General features: G+C 42.0%; 1 protein-coding gene across 6 annotated transcripts in view; it reads left to right on the top strand.

The window, feature by feature from the left end:
- b3gat1a (beta-1,3-glucuronyltransferase 1 (glucuronosyltransferase P) a) overlaps window positions 1-17289 on the top strand; it is a 68087-nt gene extending 50798 nt beyond the window's left edge. For 3 of the 6 annotated variants that reach the window (XM_029447179.1, XM_029447176.1, XM_029447177.1), the window contains 7 exons: window positions 1127-1294; window positions 4000-4142; window positions 6120-6191; window positions 6298-6809; window positions 11124-11420; window positions 13740-13846; window positions 14147-17289. In XM_029447179.1, the coding sequence (XP_029303039.1) occupies window positions 4031-4142; window positions 6120-6191; window positions 6298-6809; window positions 11124-11420; window positions 13740-13826 (1080 nt within the window). In that variant the 5' untranslated portion in view covers window positions 1127-1294; window positions 4000-4030 and the 3' untranslated portion in view covers window positions 13827-13846; window positions 14147-17289. The remainder of the gene's footprint in view (window positions 1-1126; window positions 1295-3999; window positions 4143-6119; window positions 6192-6297; window positions 6810-11123; window positions 11421-13739; window positions 13847-14146) is intronic. The other 3 variants (XM_029447178.1, XM_029447181.1, XM_029447182.1) reach the window with 3 other exon arrangements.
- Window positions 17290-17570: the final 281 nt, after the last annotated feature.

The following is a 17570-nucleotide window of genomic DNA, read 5'->3' as shown; positions in this document are numbered from 1 at the left end:
CATGCTTGACGGTACCTGGCAGCTAAAGCCTTTCTATCGCTGCCGTTTAGTTGTTGCTTTTTTGTCACTACAGTACTCGCTTGTCGCTGTCATAAAAAGCGAATAGCCTACTGCAGAAGCTGCACTAATCCACGAAGACCGTTTCTCGTATTCATGTTACATTTCGTTTTCCACACAACTGACGTCAAACCTCAGACGCGTGATTCTTCAGTTTAGAAATTGAACAGTGAGTCAGGGCAATCTGGAAATAGATTGCTTTGAAATGCTGTGCACATCAAGCACAAACACACCATTTGCATTACTGGGTCACAGGCAATTTGCCTATTTAGACAACCGTGTGCCTCAGTAAAAAGAAACTGGGACTCCTGCTGTTCCCCAAAACCTACATATTTGCAGTTTATGTGATTCTCTATTGCAAAGTCTTCAGCCATCCAGTTTTGGAGCTGATGCGGCGTGCAGACAACACTGGCTGAGTGGAGCATAAGCTTCCATAGAGGCAGCATTCCCTCAGATGTATTTGAATAAGACATGATGCCAGCCAGTTTATTTTTGTAACATCCCCCACCCCAGACTGTTGGCAAGCAATGGAGATGTGACTAACCCTCTTCCATTTTCCACATTAGGCATAAAAAAAAAATACTGTGTCTGTTTAGTTCAGATTAGAGTTAATGAAGTAAAATGATCAATATATATGGTATTAACCATTTCACCAATGAGCAAACATGCAGCATTGTAAAGCACATAAGTGTTATACCACTGGGGGAGGGCTTCCTGCTGTGAATCTGAATGTGCATCCAAATTAGAGTTCATGACTTGATACTGACACTTTTCCTCTGCTGTATTTTCAGCCCGAGCTCTGTGATGTTAAATAAATGAATGTACATCACACAGCCAGATGTCTCGCCAGGAATCTCTGTAAGACATTTGACTCTTAGAGCCTGTCCAAAAGGCTATGTTTAAACCTGTCTGACCGTCCTTGAATGTCTCATGCTGGTGTGAGTGAGAGAAGCAGGGGTGGGTGGGGGGGGTGTCACAAGAAGGTACATACTGTGAAAACACAAAGAGAGGAGCACTCACAATTTGTCATCACTGAATCGCACTCACTGAAATGTTCTGCTTTTTACAGGTCTGGACTCAGTGTTGCCCGTCTGCGTGAGTACACACAGCAGAGGAAGAGGAAATGGTCGGCTGAAGTGTCGTAGAGAACGTCCCCGCTATGTATTTCATCCAGCATGCAGTGCGACCTTCCCAGTTGCGCATCACCAGTGGTGCCATGATCCAGTTATAACTGTGGGTGAGCATCTGAAGCCTGTTTTCAGTCATTCAGATTAGATGTATTAATTATAAGATAAATAAAAATAGATGTTACATATCAAATTCAAGTTTTACTGGTCACAAGGAGTACTCCCGAAAAATAAGGAGTTTGAAGGGTTTTATTTACCAGGCAGGGAGGGTCTACAAAAGATGCTATCAAATTGCCTCATGGGAAATGTAGGGAAGGCAGTAAAGTCAGCCTGTATTTGTTGAATGACCCCCCAAGTTACCGGCTTTTTGTATAAAAAAATAAAAAAAAGACTTGGGAAAGGAGTTTATTAGATGGAAAATGGGGTAGTTTGAGGTTTTCTCCCATGAAAGAAGGCTATCATTTTCAACCTCCATTATAAAGCTAACAGAGACATATACTGCCACCAAGGACATATTCACAAGGTCAAGGAATCAATTTCACATAAAAATGTAAGCAGTTGCAATGATGTGTGATGGGTAGATGTTAAGCATTAGTGGGGGTTTGTGCTCCTTCAATGCCATCCAGATTGCATTGTGAATTGCTGACAAGAAGTGTTTGATGCGTTGTATCGGAGGCGCCCAGGTAGCTCACCGGGTAGAGCGCGGCCCAGCTTCTAGTCCCTTTGCTGCTTATCATTCTCTCTCCTGCCTTTCTTGTCTGCCTCTTTCTCACAATCAAATACAGCAGAAAATGTCCCAAAAAATCATCTAAAAAACCCACTTCTGATAGAGTACACAAGGGAGTTTACATATTTGTAGGCTGTAAATGGATCGCTTGCATTTCCAGCGTTTGTAAGCAGGTGTTAAACGACTGTATTTCGGGTTATGATGAAAAGGTCTAAAGGGTTTATTTGTTCCCCATCTGTAACATGCACATGGTTATACCTTTTCCTTAATAAAACAAAAATATGTTCCCAATGTTACCCTTCAAAATGTTCTATTTGTATCTGTGTTCTCATATCATTCATTCAAGGACTTGGATGTAATGCCATTTTCTGTACAGCTAGCTTTTATATAAGCATGCAGAGCCACGCATAATAACACTTTACATAAGGACTAAAGAGAATTTCTTTATCAGCAAAAAACACTTATATGTATTCACACTAATGCCGTGCTCACCTGATGGCTCGGGCATTAATGGCGTATTTATTTACAGAGCTCAATAAACATAATTGGCATGTGCAATTGTGTTAAGCCTCAATACACTGTCACCTTCCCCAGCAGTGGGAACAGGATCACTGTGGAAAATGTGATGACTTGCTTCCTCATGTGTAAAGCTGTAATGAATACGCCAAACACCTGTCTCACCTTATGTCTGTTTTTCTCCTTTGTTTAATTGAGCAGAGCGGTTAATAACTGCATTTTTCCAGTTACGGCTCGGCAGAACGCCAGTAGCCTATTAAGGAGGAGGAGAGACGGTCCCTGGGAGAGACGGGGACGTTTGTCATCCTTAAATTCAATGCAAATGAGCTACGTGGCAATGAAGTAGGCTACAGCACAGGGAGTGGACACAATAATACATAAGTCTGAAATATGCTGATGCAATTCAAAACAAACAGCGTTTGTGAAACATGATGTAATAGTTTCAGAGTTGTTAATCTTTATTATTAAAGTTTGGGTGAAACGACTCAACACGGAGCCTTTATGGTGTATGCTCATGTCATTGTGGGCTTTTTCTTTTCACAACGTACAATCAACGTCTACAAGCCGAATTATGTTCATTTGTCATTTTCACAACAATATTTGGCCGATTGCATAAACATACAGCTGGAGGAAAAATAAAATGGGTCTCATTCAAGAAACGTGCAATTTGTACATAAATGGCTTCATGGCCATGTGTCAAGCTGGAGCGGAAAGCTTGACACATATATAGGCCATAGACATGTTTTACTGATGGACTCTAATACTGTATGTATATAAATAACCCTTTAATAACATCAGAACACACTAAAACCTCTGATTTAGTAAGAGTTAATCCATGTAGGCCTGGAATACCTGCTAGATTATGGCATCTGGATTGATAATAATAATAAAAAGACCTGTCAATGCATTTGAGTGACAGCTGGCTCCAATCCTCTGCTCTGAATGTTTTGTTATGGGGCACGTTCGTCAGACCTAGAAAGAAATGTGAATCAGCTAATCATGTATAAATCACAATCTAGAGGTTCATTTTGTAAATGTTATTTCAATACTTTTCCAGTGACTGTGTTTCATATTGTAATTAGATTGTTCAAAGTGATACAAAGTTGAACCAAACGATCTGGACCAGAGGGAAGGACACATCTCCCAAACAGTCAACCTGCAGTCTGGTGACATCGTTTCCTGCCATTTGGCCGGGGAATAGTTTCAGCACTGGGCATGAAATCACTGCCCCGTCCTCAGTGATGGCACCGAGGAGCTCATCGTGTTGGCAGAGAGCACAAGCTCCTGTACAATGGCCTCGTCCAGGCTTTAATACGCTTTATAGTTTATCTTATAACCTTTATTCTTTTAACTTCTTACAGTTTTTCTGCATAGGAAATCACCTGCTCCACCATCTCTCTCTTCATGTCTTTTGTTCAGGCTGTAATGACCCTGAGTCTGCTGCAGAATAATACTCTACTTTGTTTAAACAGCTCCAATATCAACACAAACACAGACATTTCATGGATTTAAAGGCTTTTAAAGTGATTTTCCTGCAGAAGGGTAACACATCAATCTTTTTTTTTTCTCCAGGTAATGCCGAGCCAAATAACCAATCCTGGAGATGCCGAAGAGAAGAGATATTCTTGCCATCGTGTTGATCGTGTTACCCTGGACTCTGCTCATCACTGTTTGGCACCAAAGTGCTATAGCTCCACTCCTCGCCATCCGCAAGGGTACGCAGTGCACTGCACTCCACTAGCAATATCTCACCTGGAGAGGGTCCTTGAACCTAACACTGCACTTCAGGTTTAGACAGCAGGCTCGTTCATTTAGAGGCACTCACCAACCATGACCACCCGCTTCATCATAGCTCAATAACACTTGTCCAGTTATTGTAAACCTCATCACTGTGGATGGTTTAGTGCATGATGAAGACAGAGAATTTACCATCACACATACGCTCTCACACATCCAGGAGTTATTTATATCGTATATTCAGTCGCAGCAGAATTAATTGTCCAGCTGCGTCTAATCTGAATTCATTCTTCTTATGTTGACAATGACTTTCCCCGTACAGTATGTTACGAAACAATGTCCTTTCACAGCATTCGCAGCCTTTCCACTTGCATGCATTGGACCATCAATCCGTGTTTTCCTCTCGATGTGACGCTCAACCACACACAGCATGCAGCTGCATGTCCATCATTAATTCAATGTTTTTTAGGCTTAAACTATTCCCCAATTTCACTCATTTAAATTCAGTGGAAATGTATTTCAAAGTTTGTTTATTCAGCAATTTGAGTTCATAAATGTCCGCTCAATTAGCTTCGCAGAATATCTTGCATCCACATGTAATATGAGGTTTTCACACCAGTGTGAGTTATTAAGCCACACACTCATGAGCCTCCCGATCTTCCCCCAGAGACCACAAACCAGCAGTGTAAAATGTCAAGTATGCTTCAGAGTAAACAAACCCAAATTAGAGCCACAACAAATCAATAAATCGCTTTGCTCACTTCTTATAATGCCATGAGAGCACATACAGGGGTTAACAAACACAATACACAATATGCAGTATCTTCACACCTAATTCAAATTATTATTTGACAAACTGTCCTAATAAACATGTTTTTGTTTCATGAAAAAGGTGTCGACAATGAAATACAGTGAAGACACAATAAGGTTTGTAAAGTATAAATGTTGCCAGTGCTATCTGACCCAGCTCTGCCAACAGGCTTTCCTTTTGTGTGCTCTTAAAAGAGAAGCTAGAGGTTTTTTTGGCAGCGCCGCTCGCTGGCAGCCTTTGTCGAACATCTGGCCATCAGCAGATTGTGTTAATCTGTGTCCTGCAGAAAAATCCTCCTTATGTTGGAGGTGCGACCGGAGCTCGGGCAGAGCGGCGACAAAGATTGCCATTAGCCGTGGCACAATGAGCAGAAATTAACTACCTTAATGATTCTATAATCATATTCTATTCATCATTACCAAACTATTGCGCCAAAACCAACTCAGAGTCAACTCAGAGTCTGCATCGGCGGACTCATTCACCACCGTTGACATGCAAGTCTTAAGTAATGGACACGTTATGCCATAAAACATTCACTTCTGTAGTGCTGCAGCTTCTGGGAGCTTTGATTAGTAAAATGAACAGTTTTATATTTATAAAGTTGTGTTAGGTGTCACATGAATTTTCAGACTCCAGATAACCAGTGAGCATAGAAGTGTAATGTGAACATGTATGTTTGAGCAAAGCAGAATAACCAAATGTGAAAATGAAAGTCATTTATGAACCAAAATATTTCGGTGTTCAGTCCATGCGAGTAATTACACCACAGTTATTCACAGCAATTTTAGAAATGCTTGGGGATTTCTCGGGAAAAATACATTTAGCATAACTATAAATGTGAACATTAGGACTGATTTCAGCTAAATGACTCTGTGTTTATTGCAGGAAAGTAACATGATGTTAGTCAGTTAGGGAAATGGAAGGGGGCAGGCGGAGGATGTGGGAGTCTGTGGCGGAGTCTGAACATAAAAAGACGGAATGTTTACGAGACCCACACACACACGTTTTTCTTACTTTTGAAAGACAAGCCCAAAGGCAACCCTGGGGGAATAGCAAGGCTCTCCCCTCCCCTCCCCTCCCTTCCCTGTCTCTCTGTCCATCAGCTGTGTTATCCTCTCACGGTGCCTGCTTTCACTTTTTGCAGCCTGTCACCACCTAGTAAAAGAGATCTTTATCATTCCAGAGAGGCTTGCAGTTCGCCACCACCGGCTCTCAGGTACACTTTAGCCCCGTTGGGTTTAAGTCACCTGAGGCAAATATACAAAGGCAAGCCCAAGGTTGCACTAATGCCTTACATGTCTTCTCATCCCCCAAATCTGCAGATGATGGTGTCGAGGGCAAGAGGGAGGCTGGTGGCCAGGCACAAGACTCCAAGGAATACTGTGCCTCAGATAAGGACATTGTGGAAGTGGTGAGGACAGAGTATGTGTATACGCGGCCTCCACCCTGGTCCGATGTGCTGCCTACCATCCACATCATCACCCCAACATATAGTCGACCGGTGCAGAAGGCGGAGCTCACACGGCTGGCAAACACCTTCCTCCATGTTCCCAACCTGCACTGGATCCTGGTGGAGGACTCCCAAAGGAGAACGCCTCTCGTCACGCGGCTCCTCCGAGAAACGGGGCTTAACTACACCCACCTCAATGTAGAGACGCCCAGGAACTATAAGCTGCGGGGTGACACTCGGGACCCCAGAATCCCCAGGGGAACCATGCAGAGGAATCTGGCCCTGCGGTGGCTGAGGGAGACCTTCAACGCAAACAGCAGCCAAGCTGGAATCGTCTACTTTGCAGATGACGACAACACTTACAGTCTGGAGCTGTTCGAGGAGGTCAGAGCCGGGATACGTTCATGTTCATTAAATGCATATTCTTTACAAACTCTCATAGGAAATGACAAATTAGACAAGGCACAATGATGACAGAACGTTTCTGAATGCAGAATGAGTGGATGTTTGCTATGCTACATCAACAGCTACCATGTAGACGTAGATTAGCGTCATCATAGTTGTGTTCCTATAGATCCCAGTGTAACTACAATTACACATGGAAGTCCTGCCTGGATGTTTTTTACCTTAACCCAATCACCAGTGTCTTGTATCTCATATTCATGAGCTCCTAGAAATCTATTTCCTCCAGGAAGGAATTTGTGTGTGTGTACGTTTACTCACTCGTGCTTTGAATTGGCGACCCGCCTACAAGTGAACTATTCCTTTAATCATCAATACGCCGCAATGTTTCTGCACCACTATTGAAAATGCTCCACTTCCGTCCACCTTTCAAATGCTGCACCGCTGATATCACTGTGAGTTTCAGAAAAACAATCAAACGGGTAATTCAGAGGGTCTGGGAGCTTGATCCAGTCCCAGTAAAACCACAGAGGCCAGCTGGTCGCGCCTGTTTTTAAAGCTACAAAGCTCAGTAGCCACTCGGCTAACAGGGGAATGACTGGAATTGATCAGGAAAGCCAAAAATGTGTGAACGCTCAGCAACATATTATGGTCATTTTGTGCAAAGATTCAGTGAAATAAAACTGACAGCCCTTTTAAATTGGTTCGAGGATTAAATATTATATTGTGTCTTTAAATATTTAGTCGAGGACATTGTTTAAAAAAGAAATATAGCCAATAATATTCTTTACAGTATAATATATATTCCTTTTTGTATTTCAATAGGGAAAGAAAATGTGTGTCGACATGCACAAATGTAAATGTTTGCTTTTTTAATTGCATGCTTTCTCTATTTTCACTTTAGTTCAATGTAATTATGGCACACCCCAGCCATTTTTCCCAGGCATCTGCGGCATGTTATGTAAGGTTGAACTATAAATTCACTCTCTTTTGCTGCTCATTTGCTCTTAACAAGCATAGTCAGGCATCTGGAGCTGGTGGAGAGAAGTTTGAGCATTTAATCAGTACATCTCAGGCCATCCATCTCAACATCAGTTGAATTACCTGAGCGGACACGGTCGAGGTCCTCTGAGTATTAGCCCCCAGGCGTTGTTAGTAGTGCAGACAGGGTCCGTAGTAAATGGAGCGCCGGGTATTGACGGGGCCTGTCATTACCTTTCTCTGGGAATCAGCTGAAGTGCTCGGTCTTCCTCAGAGACCCTCCATCACCTCCAACAGGCCTATTTATGGCCCAGAGTAACAGCCCTGAGGGGGAGAGAGAGGCAGAGAGGTAGAGACAGAAAGAGAAAAAAGAAAGCCAATAAAAGAGAAGGTGACAGACGGACAGACGGACAGACGGAGAGCAGAGAGTCGACTGCAACTACAGAATAGTTTGCTGACACCCTGGTAAACATTTCTCATGTCTCAACAGTTTAAAAAATAAATAGGTGCTTAAGTCTCCAGTGTGGAGATAAGGTTGAAAGATTGATGTGCACTGCTCCATGTGTTCGAAAACAAACGTAGCATTTTCTCCTGCAACTAAAATAAGCAAATTGTTTGATTTTGAGCAATTACGATACATTTTCTACTTTAATTGTAAGAAGAAATAAAACGAGTCAGAGCTGACAAGCTGTCGGCATCAAAACAAATGAAAATATCAGAGGAAAATAGTCAGATTACTAATAAAACATCGCTACTAATATTAGGTGATCCAGAGACAGTGCTACATCTGGATATAGGGACCGTCTTAATGCATGCAGGAGCACAGGAGCTCAAGTCAAAAGTCACCCTTGAAGTCAAAGATACAACGACTGTAACATCCAGCCATTAACACGAAATTGTTTTCTGCTGACACGGTAATTAAGCCTAAAATGAGGTGACATTAAGAAGACTACATCATAGCTGATTGCTAACCACAATCCTCCACGGTTCTTCTGAGACGGCAGCAGTGACGTACGAAACAGCAGGATTCTTGTCACTGAGTTTACTTCACATAGATTGCTATTGTTGCCACCGATTCGTACCCACAGTATGAATATCTTTCATTTCAGCAGTTACTATCAGTGGCTCTTGCAGTTATTTCTTAAATGCAAACTTTTTAGGTCACGCCTTAAATAAAAACATTAAAAATGTATGTCTCACAGCACATCACACTGTAAAGAAGTGCATGCATTATTAAGGCTTCATAAGAAATGTTTATGTTTCCTTCCCAAACCACAAAAAGGATTTTACTGTTTAGCATTATGCTATTTTTAACCTACTCTCAATTTCAGCCTCTAAGAATAAATGTCAACAACTTAAATCCAAGAGAATGGATCAACCACATAATCAGAATGTCTGCAAGTCATTAAAACATGTCAGTACCGACATTATTATGATATTTTGACTATTGGCGCTTTCATTGTATATATAACATACAAGAAATATGTGAGAAACTAGCATTAATACTGAACATTTTATCATAATTTAAGGTATTTAACTGCTTTTCTTTATCTGTTCAAAAACCACTTAATTTGGAATTTAGATAGAAAACTGGCTCCGTCTATCAGCTACATGCATATTATGAGCTATAAAAGAAAAAATAATTAAATGGACATTTAATCAGAATCCTAAAACCTAAATAACTATAGCACTTTTAATGTGTTGGACAAAGATTTCAATCCAAAGACTCCTCCAATGGCAGCCATAGAAGACACATCTGATGTGTCTTTCCTCTCTGCACCCTGAAGGACTGATTACGTACCTGACCGCCTTCTTTTCTCTGTGAGAATTTGGGATTTCTTTTCTTTGTATTGTTCCTCTGAAACACGACCACTTTGTCTCTGAAGGCCTCTCTCTAAATGGAGCAAGAAATAGAGCTTAAATGCACACACAGGCATTCAAATACAAACTATAGCAACAGTGAACAAAAAAAAAACTCTGTACAAACACGTCTTATTCACCAGAACGGGGCAAGAGGAACTTTGTTGTGTTTTCTTTTGCTTGGGTGCCAGCGGAAGAAGGATTTGTGTTGTTTTACTCTGGTTGATATTCCCACCAGATGCAGCAGGCAGTGCACATTTTCAGTGTAGATGGGGAAGTGACGAGCCTCTTGACATTGCCTGCACAGAGCCTGATTTATGCTTCCTTTTAAATGTAGGCTGTACGTTCTGTACGACTGCAAAGAAACTGGCAAGACAACGTTGAGGAAGTGAAGCTAGTCAGCAACCAACTGCAGTTTGTGTGAACTACACTCTAGTGTTATTAACAAACAGTGTGAGCATTGTTGACGACGCACATGGGCGTTGTGGACGTATAACAGACAATGAGGAGCGTCAGCCACACAAACACGTGATCCTGTATATAAAATGATAGTAGCACAATCCAATGGACCCATCCATATGAGCACTCGATCTCTCTTGCACCATTAACACCCAGAGCTCATTAAGACAGAACATCCTGCCACATTTTATCTGGGTGCTTGGCACAGTTTCCCCTAAAGCTCAAATCCACAGATTCCCATAAGTCCCCCGGCCCACTTCACGCTGTGTACACTCTGCAGCTCTCTGAGCCCCTGAACTGACAACATATAGACATTTTCTACATGCATGCAAGCACTCTAAAGTAGACATAATTACTAGGTACTGTACATGTACATGCGCTTGCATCTTTATTTATAAATGGACGGTCCCCTGGAGAGGCACCAGCATAATTATTTCTGCTGCATTGAGTTTGATTAAATGATTAAATGATTCCGCTTTTTCCTCTTCCTTCATTGTACTTCTTTATGACTACAGACTTGCTAGAATGGCAAACACTAACTGAGAGGCAGACAAAGAAAAGGGCGTCAAGATTGTTTGATGCTGGAAGATTAAAGGACAAAAAACAGGAAGGCGGTGCGCTACCTTAGAGAATCTCACCAGCCAACCAGCGACTAGAGCCGCTTGCTCTAATGGCTTGGCTCCTTCAAACCCTCTTTGCACTGCAGTCCCTTTAAAGATGGTTGTGTCCAATTATCTCATTGTAGGGCAGCTGTTGAACAATGTGTGGCCTTCATCTAACAGTGTGTCAGCTGCACACGGCACTATGGCGTGGTCAATATTCACGGTCTTTCAGAATGAATGATAGCAGCAGCTCTAAAACCTCTCTGTCCACGCTCCGCTGTAACGCTGGCAGCTGATGCTCAAATACTGTGTCTCTCTGTCATGTACTCTTTTTCAGATGACTAATTATCTCTCCTTCTTCCTTCATTTCTCTTTTTGACTGTCCTCTCCTTAGATGAGATCCACTCGGAAGGTTTCAGTGTGGCCTGTGGCCTTTGTGGGCGGCTTGAGGTACGAGTCCCCCAAAGTCAATGCGGCCGGAAAGGTCTATGGCTGGAAGACGGTGTTCGACCCCCATCGGCCATTTGCTATCGATATGGCTGGCTTTGCCATCAACATGAGGCTCATCCTCTTTAAACCGCAGGCGTATTTTAAGCTTCGCGGGGTGAAGGGAGGATACCAGGAGAGTAGTTTGCTACGGGAACTTGTCACACTGAACGACCTGGAGCCTAAAGCAGCCAATTGCACTAAGGTAATCCTCTTTTATTTCAATGTTTAGCACCTTGGCTTGAGCAGTTAGCAGTTAATGGATGTTTCCAAAGGATGGTAAAAGTGGTTTTGAATTAATCAGAGCTGCTGTAGATTTCACGAGATTAATCTGGAGATACGTGAGATTTCAATGGTGTAGGAAGTAAAGTAGCAACAAAGTAAAAACGAAATTCTGACACACAGCTCTGTTTTCAGTTTTGATTTTACTTTTCTCTCATCTTTGACTTTTTGTGAAATATTGGAGCGGTTTTGAGGGATGTGCTAACAACTCATATACATCTGAAACATAACAAGGAGCCCCAACTACAAACTAACTATAGCTGTAAAATAGATGTGGTGGAGTAGAAAATACAATCTTTTACTTTGAAATGTAGTGGAGTAAAGGTGAAGAGCAGCAGGAATGGGAATACTTACTTCCCACCACCGCCTGTAGCATATGACATGACATAACCTTGTAAAGCTCTTGCTAAATTTGTATGCTGAACCAACCTTTTTACCAGTAATTCAGATTCAGAGGAATTTTTTCAGGTGTTCACATGACCCCCCCACTGAACCTCACCCTTAGCAACAGAGATCATTATTTGTTTTTTATAAGTTGTGTGAGAGTGAACTTTGTAGCTTCATGCTTCTCACACTACTGCAAGCACACTGCCTTGATGATGCCGTGTAGTACTACACATAATCAAAACCACTGCTTCCGACAATTATACATAACATGGCTTTATTATAAGACCTTGATTTATTAAAGGAATAGTTTGACATTTTGGGAAATACGCTCGTTCAAGAGTTTTTATATAAACTTGCCATGCTAGCCTCCAGTCTCTATGCTATGCTAAGCTAGGCTAATCGATGCCTGAGTCTAGCTTTGTATTTAGCGCACGGATATGAGACCTTCTGATCTCACTCTGTGCAACAAAGCGAACAAACGCAAATTGGAGATTGTTAGCAACAAATTAGCTTATTTTCATTGATCGCCAATCAGGAATACACAGCATATCGTACGTGTTGATACCTCAAAGTTACTTGATTATGCAGCTGCGGGGAAAAAACTAAAAACTAAATATTTGTGAGGCAGCTGGTTTGTACACCTTCCACAAAGAATCTATGAAAACCTCCATGCACCTTTGCACACACACACACACACACACACACACACACACACACACACACACACACACACACACACACACACACACACACACACACACACACACACACACACACACAGGCTTGAGGGTAGCAGCAGCAACATTTTCCTCCATGCCCAGACCATGGTCTGGGTCACATCACTAAGCCTCTCTCTGGGCAAAGGAGAGTCAGCCAGAGGGCTTTAGCTAGCCAGGATCCACACTACACAATCACCCCTACACACACACCAACACACAAAGAGAGAGAGGGGGGAAAGGAAGAGAGAGAGAGATACTTTCAGCCAGCTTGTTCTCCTGCTCTCCCCCAGCCATTCAGTGGGGTAAATGAAAAGAGGGGATTCAGGGAACGGCTGAAAGAGCGGAATTGGAGTTGGGAGGAACGGGGAGGTAGGGACGTCACACTGATTACAGATGAGTGCAGGGACAGACGGACAGAGGGGCGGGAGAGAAAGAGGGAGAAAGCAATGGAAAGTTGTGCATGGGCATCTCTCTTCCTTATAATCTGCCACTTCAGATGCAAGCGTGACTATTAACCTCCCCCTACACCTGAGCAAAGTGGGAGTGGGCTCTTGGCACATCTCAAACATTCCCTATGCATAATTCATGGCAGCCGCCACGGCGAGATGAAAGGAGGGATCTAACACAGAGGAGAGTGGGGAAAATGAGCTTGACACTTTTTTTTTCCCTCCCCTGTACTCCTTGCCATCCATTTCCTGGATGTTTGTCCGGTCTCAGGGGCCAAATGGACCCCGTTTGAGGGCTTGATAGCACAATAGCATACCCAGAAGAACTGTAGCACTACTGCAAAGGCAAAAGCTCATACACGCTGTGTTGAAACGTCTTCAGTTGGCTGTCATTTGAAGGTAGCCATTATCCTATGGGCAGGAGAGGACTTTACACCGAGTAAGCCGAGAGGGCTGTATCAAAACACACAATGTGTAGTCCCTCTTCTCTCCCTTCTAATGCAGGGTTCACGCTCAAGTAGCTCTTTACACATAGACAGGCCCTGTGGTGGTGTATGTACTGGTAGAGCTAGAACCGGAATTGAACATGAGGCAGAGTGGGAGCTGAAAGGCAGAGCGGACTGAATGGATGCATTAAGGGAACAGCATGTTACTAATGTTGCCATTGTTTGTGTTTGGTTTTCTCTCCAGATACTCGTTTGGCACACAAGAACAGAGAAACCTGTCCTTGTAAATGAGGGGAAAAAGGGATTCACAGACCCCAATGTGGAGATTTGACCATTTCCCCACAGACCACGGTAAATAAGCATTTGGAAACATCTTCTATAGCAGACCTGAACCCTCTTTTCTCCATTAATAGTTCCTTCAGAAGGAGAAAAGATCATTTTCACATGGTCACACCGAGATAGACAATAAAAAACAGCAGGCGTTTTTAATATTTCTAAATATTGTGCATTATTTTTGAAATGTGCTTTCTGTAAGGGCACAATTACAGCAGCTGTCCATTATTAAATGTCGCCTATGAAATAAACAGATTCAATTAACTAAATGAAGGCTTAGTGCTCTTTCTCAGCGTATCTTAATCCTTTCTATTGCAGGTGGTTGGCCTTGGACCTGCGGAGGAAGAAAACGGCTGAGTCTCTTGATGAGTGCAACCAGCGCTTATGTCTTAATCATCAGGAAAAAAGGAAATGGGGGGCCTTTGAAGGGGGATTTAATCCTCTTGACTGAATCTGACATTTTTAAAATATGGACTAAAACAGTACAGATGTACCATATTAAAGCACAGATTAATAAGAGGCTGCAGTTATTTGTCAGGTCTACTGCTGAAGTGCAGAGGAGAGGACATCATGGACGCCTCACAGGGTCGGCGTGGACAGACATGACCTGCACCTTCACGGTACAACGGCCCGCTGAGGACAAGCTAACAAAAGAGACAGCACAACATGACAAGCATACAGCCAGCGGAGTCAACCAAACAAGCAGGTTAAAGAATATCCTTCACCTCGGAAAGAAAAACTAAGGAAATAAAACCCACATTGTCTGCATCTGCACATGGTTCAAGAGAGAAATCGCACGGCCTACATTATCAGCCTGGAGAAAAGCACGACACCAAGGACAAATGTGGATTTTTCCTTTGAGCAAACACAAACATGGGAAGGGAAGGAATGTTCTTTTTATAACTGTACAATGTTTGCATTCATTTAATTTAATCTGTTCGAGTGTTTCACAAGAACTTGACTTGCTAGTTCAATACTACTGACTCTTACAGTACCTGCATTTACTCTTGGGTTACCATTGTTCATTTTAACTCGTGCATTTAAGCCACCCCCCCCCCCCCCCCCCGTACACTTGAAGAGAGACTGCTGTTTGAAATGTACCCCTTTGTTGTGCTTGGGAGCTGAAACGTACACGTACACATCAAAATCCTAACACTTCTTAGCACTTAAAAAATACACATATGATGTTCCTTTGTGGCAACATGTGTACATAGTCATTCAACATGAGAACCATCAGACGATTGATGACAAATTTTGACAAAAGCATTGTAATTACTGTATTTATATGTAAAACAAAAAAGGAAAAAAAAAGATCTTCTCTTTCCCCCACAACGACACGCGACAAGGCACAGGTTCACTCTAGGTTCAACACATGGAAAGAGTAATAGCACATCACCAATTTCATTTGGTAATAGAAACTCCAGTTTGTGACACATTCATAATGCAGAATCAGCTTCACTGTAGACTCATGATTTCGGAGCTAATTGCCATGTAAGCTTTCATATAAAGTGTAATGTTTGACATTGCGGGGGTAAAAGTGTGTCACTTTAGAGAGCTAATATTTCCCCTCGTCTATGCACGCTCACATGTCCACGAGCCACCGGTTAACAATGGTCCGCTGTGTGCAAGTATAAAAAAAGTGTAGGATGAAACGGCATCAAAGTCAGCAAATTTAGCTATTACCAAGCTTGTCAGTCCCTCTCCTCTCGAAGAACATATAAATTCAGATCCTCAGGCACCTGCTGACTTTTAACACAGCTCACCTTCGAACAGCTGGTGTATGTTATGAAGGATAGATTACAATTATTTATGCATGGCCCCCATATATTTTGTTTTTTATAAAAACTTTGGCTTCCACGTTTGACATGAGAGAATACACACGACTCTCAACTGACAGCAGGCTAAAAGAAAAAAGAAAAAGCACAACAAAATCTTATTTTTGCTAATGATTTGGTAGCAACGTTGACGTGCCATCTTCAGTATCGTGGATTGATGTCTCAAGGTTTATTTTAGTATTGGTATCCATCCGTTGTGCGTTACCTGGATCGCAGAAGGGAGTCACCGCACCTCTAACGATATACATCAGCAGCTATGATGCTGTACAGCTGAACACTGTAACAAAGTTATTCTACACCTCGTATAATAGAATCTCTCCTCTTCTTGATAAATCGTCTGTCTAGTGCAATACGCAGTGGTTGTTCTTATCTTACATTGCCCAGCAGAAGTAGCTGGAGATAATTCAAACACTGAGCCTCTGTTCTGTTGCCAGATTATCTCTGTGCACCCTCCCCTTCAACACACACACAACCCAAAATACACTGCTGCAGTATGAAAACTTACAAAGACGTTACAGCCTCTCGGGCTCATCAGCCGGGGAAACCGTGCTATTACATATTTCACTTGGAATAAGATAAGATACACATACAGACAATGGCTGTATTGTATCTCTCATCAGACTGGCTGTTTCCATTGACTGCATGATATTACGCTGCACAGGGATGGGCCATGGAGATCACAGACTATCTTTGGATTTGTTCCTACTCTTCAACTTGCCTCCCATTATTTATTTAAAAAAAAATCAAATTTAATATATTTATTTATGTATTTATTTCAAGTGTGGATGTGGAAATTGAATCATCGCAGTGTTTTCCCTTAAATCTGCATTTTCCAACTGCTGCCTAAAAAAAGCATGCGCGCATACAGTGTAGTGTACACATGGACTATCATACAGATCAATAATAAGTTAGTGCTCAGACACACACACACACACACACACACACACACACATCTTCGTTATAGCATTGCTGCTGATCTAAATTCTACTCGAGAGGTCATTATCGGCTTTTAATCTAAATGAATGAATCCACCTGAAATGTTTTGAGCGCTGAAACTAATAAAGAATCCAAAATAAAATAAAAACACACCAGCTTAATTTGACCACTAAAGGTTTCATATGAAATTCTGTATGTTGTATAACATTTAAGTTCCCGCTCTCCTCTCTGGTCAAGATGCAGGCGAACGTCACGCGGCTTTTGGTTGAATAATATTCTGTGATGTTTCCTCTCTGTGGTGTGTCCTGATGCAGCAGACAAACAAATTCAAAAGGGCTTCACCTTAAAAAGTGATGATGTTACAACTTTGTCCGACAAGCAATAGCTCTAATACTCACAAATAATTAGTCTACTAGAACCAACCTACCTATACATCAACTTTAGCAGTGCAGGTTATTAAGTATTTAATGTCAGTTAATGAGCATTACCCTCTGAGGGGCTTCTTTAAAAGGCACAATACACTTTATACACAAGTCCTCTCTTTTCCTCATCTCCACTGTCATTCCCCTGCCTCATGTGATTCACATTTTATGCATGTGACTCTTAAGGTTGTTTATTTGCCACAGCAATTCTGTCTCAGAGAAAGATGTTAGTTGAATCAAGAGAAATAAATAACTGAGAAGAACCTCACCTGTGCTGGAGTGTTGTGTCTGTACGCTGGACGTCTTTACACTGTGTGTTGTACTGTGTGTTTTCCAAAACATCTAAACCACATTTAATATTTCCTTGAATGGTTTTAAGTTTATAAAGTTTGTGTCAAGTCTGCCATTAGTTATTAGTAAATGGATAGTTTCAAACTAGTGATTGACTAGCTACACCAGGCTGCACAATTAACACACAAGGATCATCTTAGCTAGTAACTTTAATATGTAAGCCAGTTGGAACCAAATTATGTATTAAAGCATGTGCTA

This window comes from Cottoperca gobio, chromosome 13 (assembly GCF_900634415.1).
Source record: "Cottoperca gobio chromosome 13, fCotGob3.1, whole genome shotgun sequence".
Taxonomy (NCBI): domain Eukaryota; kingdom Metazoa; phylum Chordata; class Actinopteri; order Perciformes; family Bovichtidae; genus Cottoperca; species Cottoperca gobio.
The sequence above is the reverse complement of the archived record's forward strand: the minus strand, read 5'-3'. Positions and strand labels throughout refer to the sequence as shown.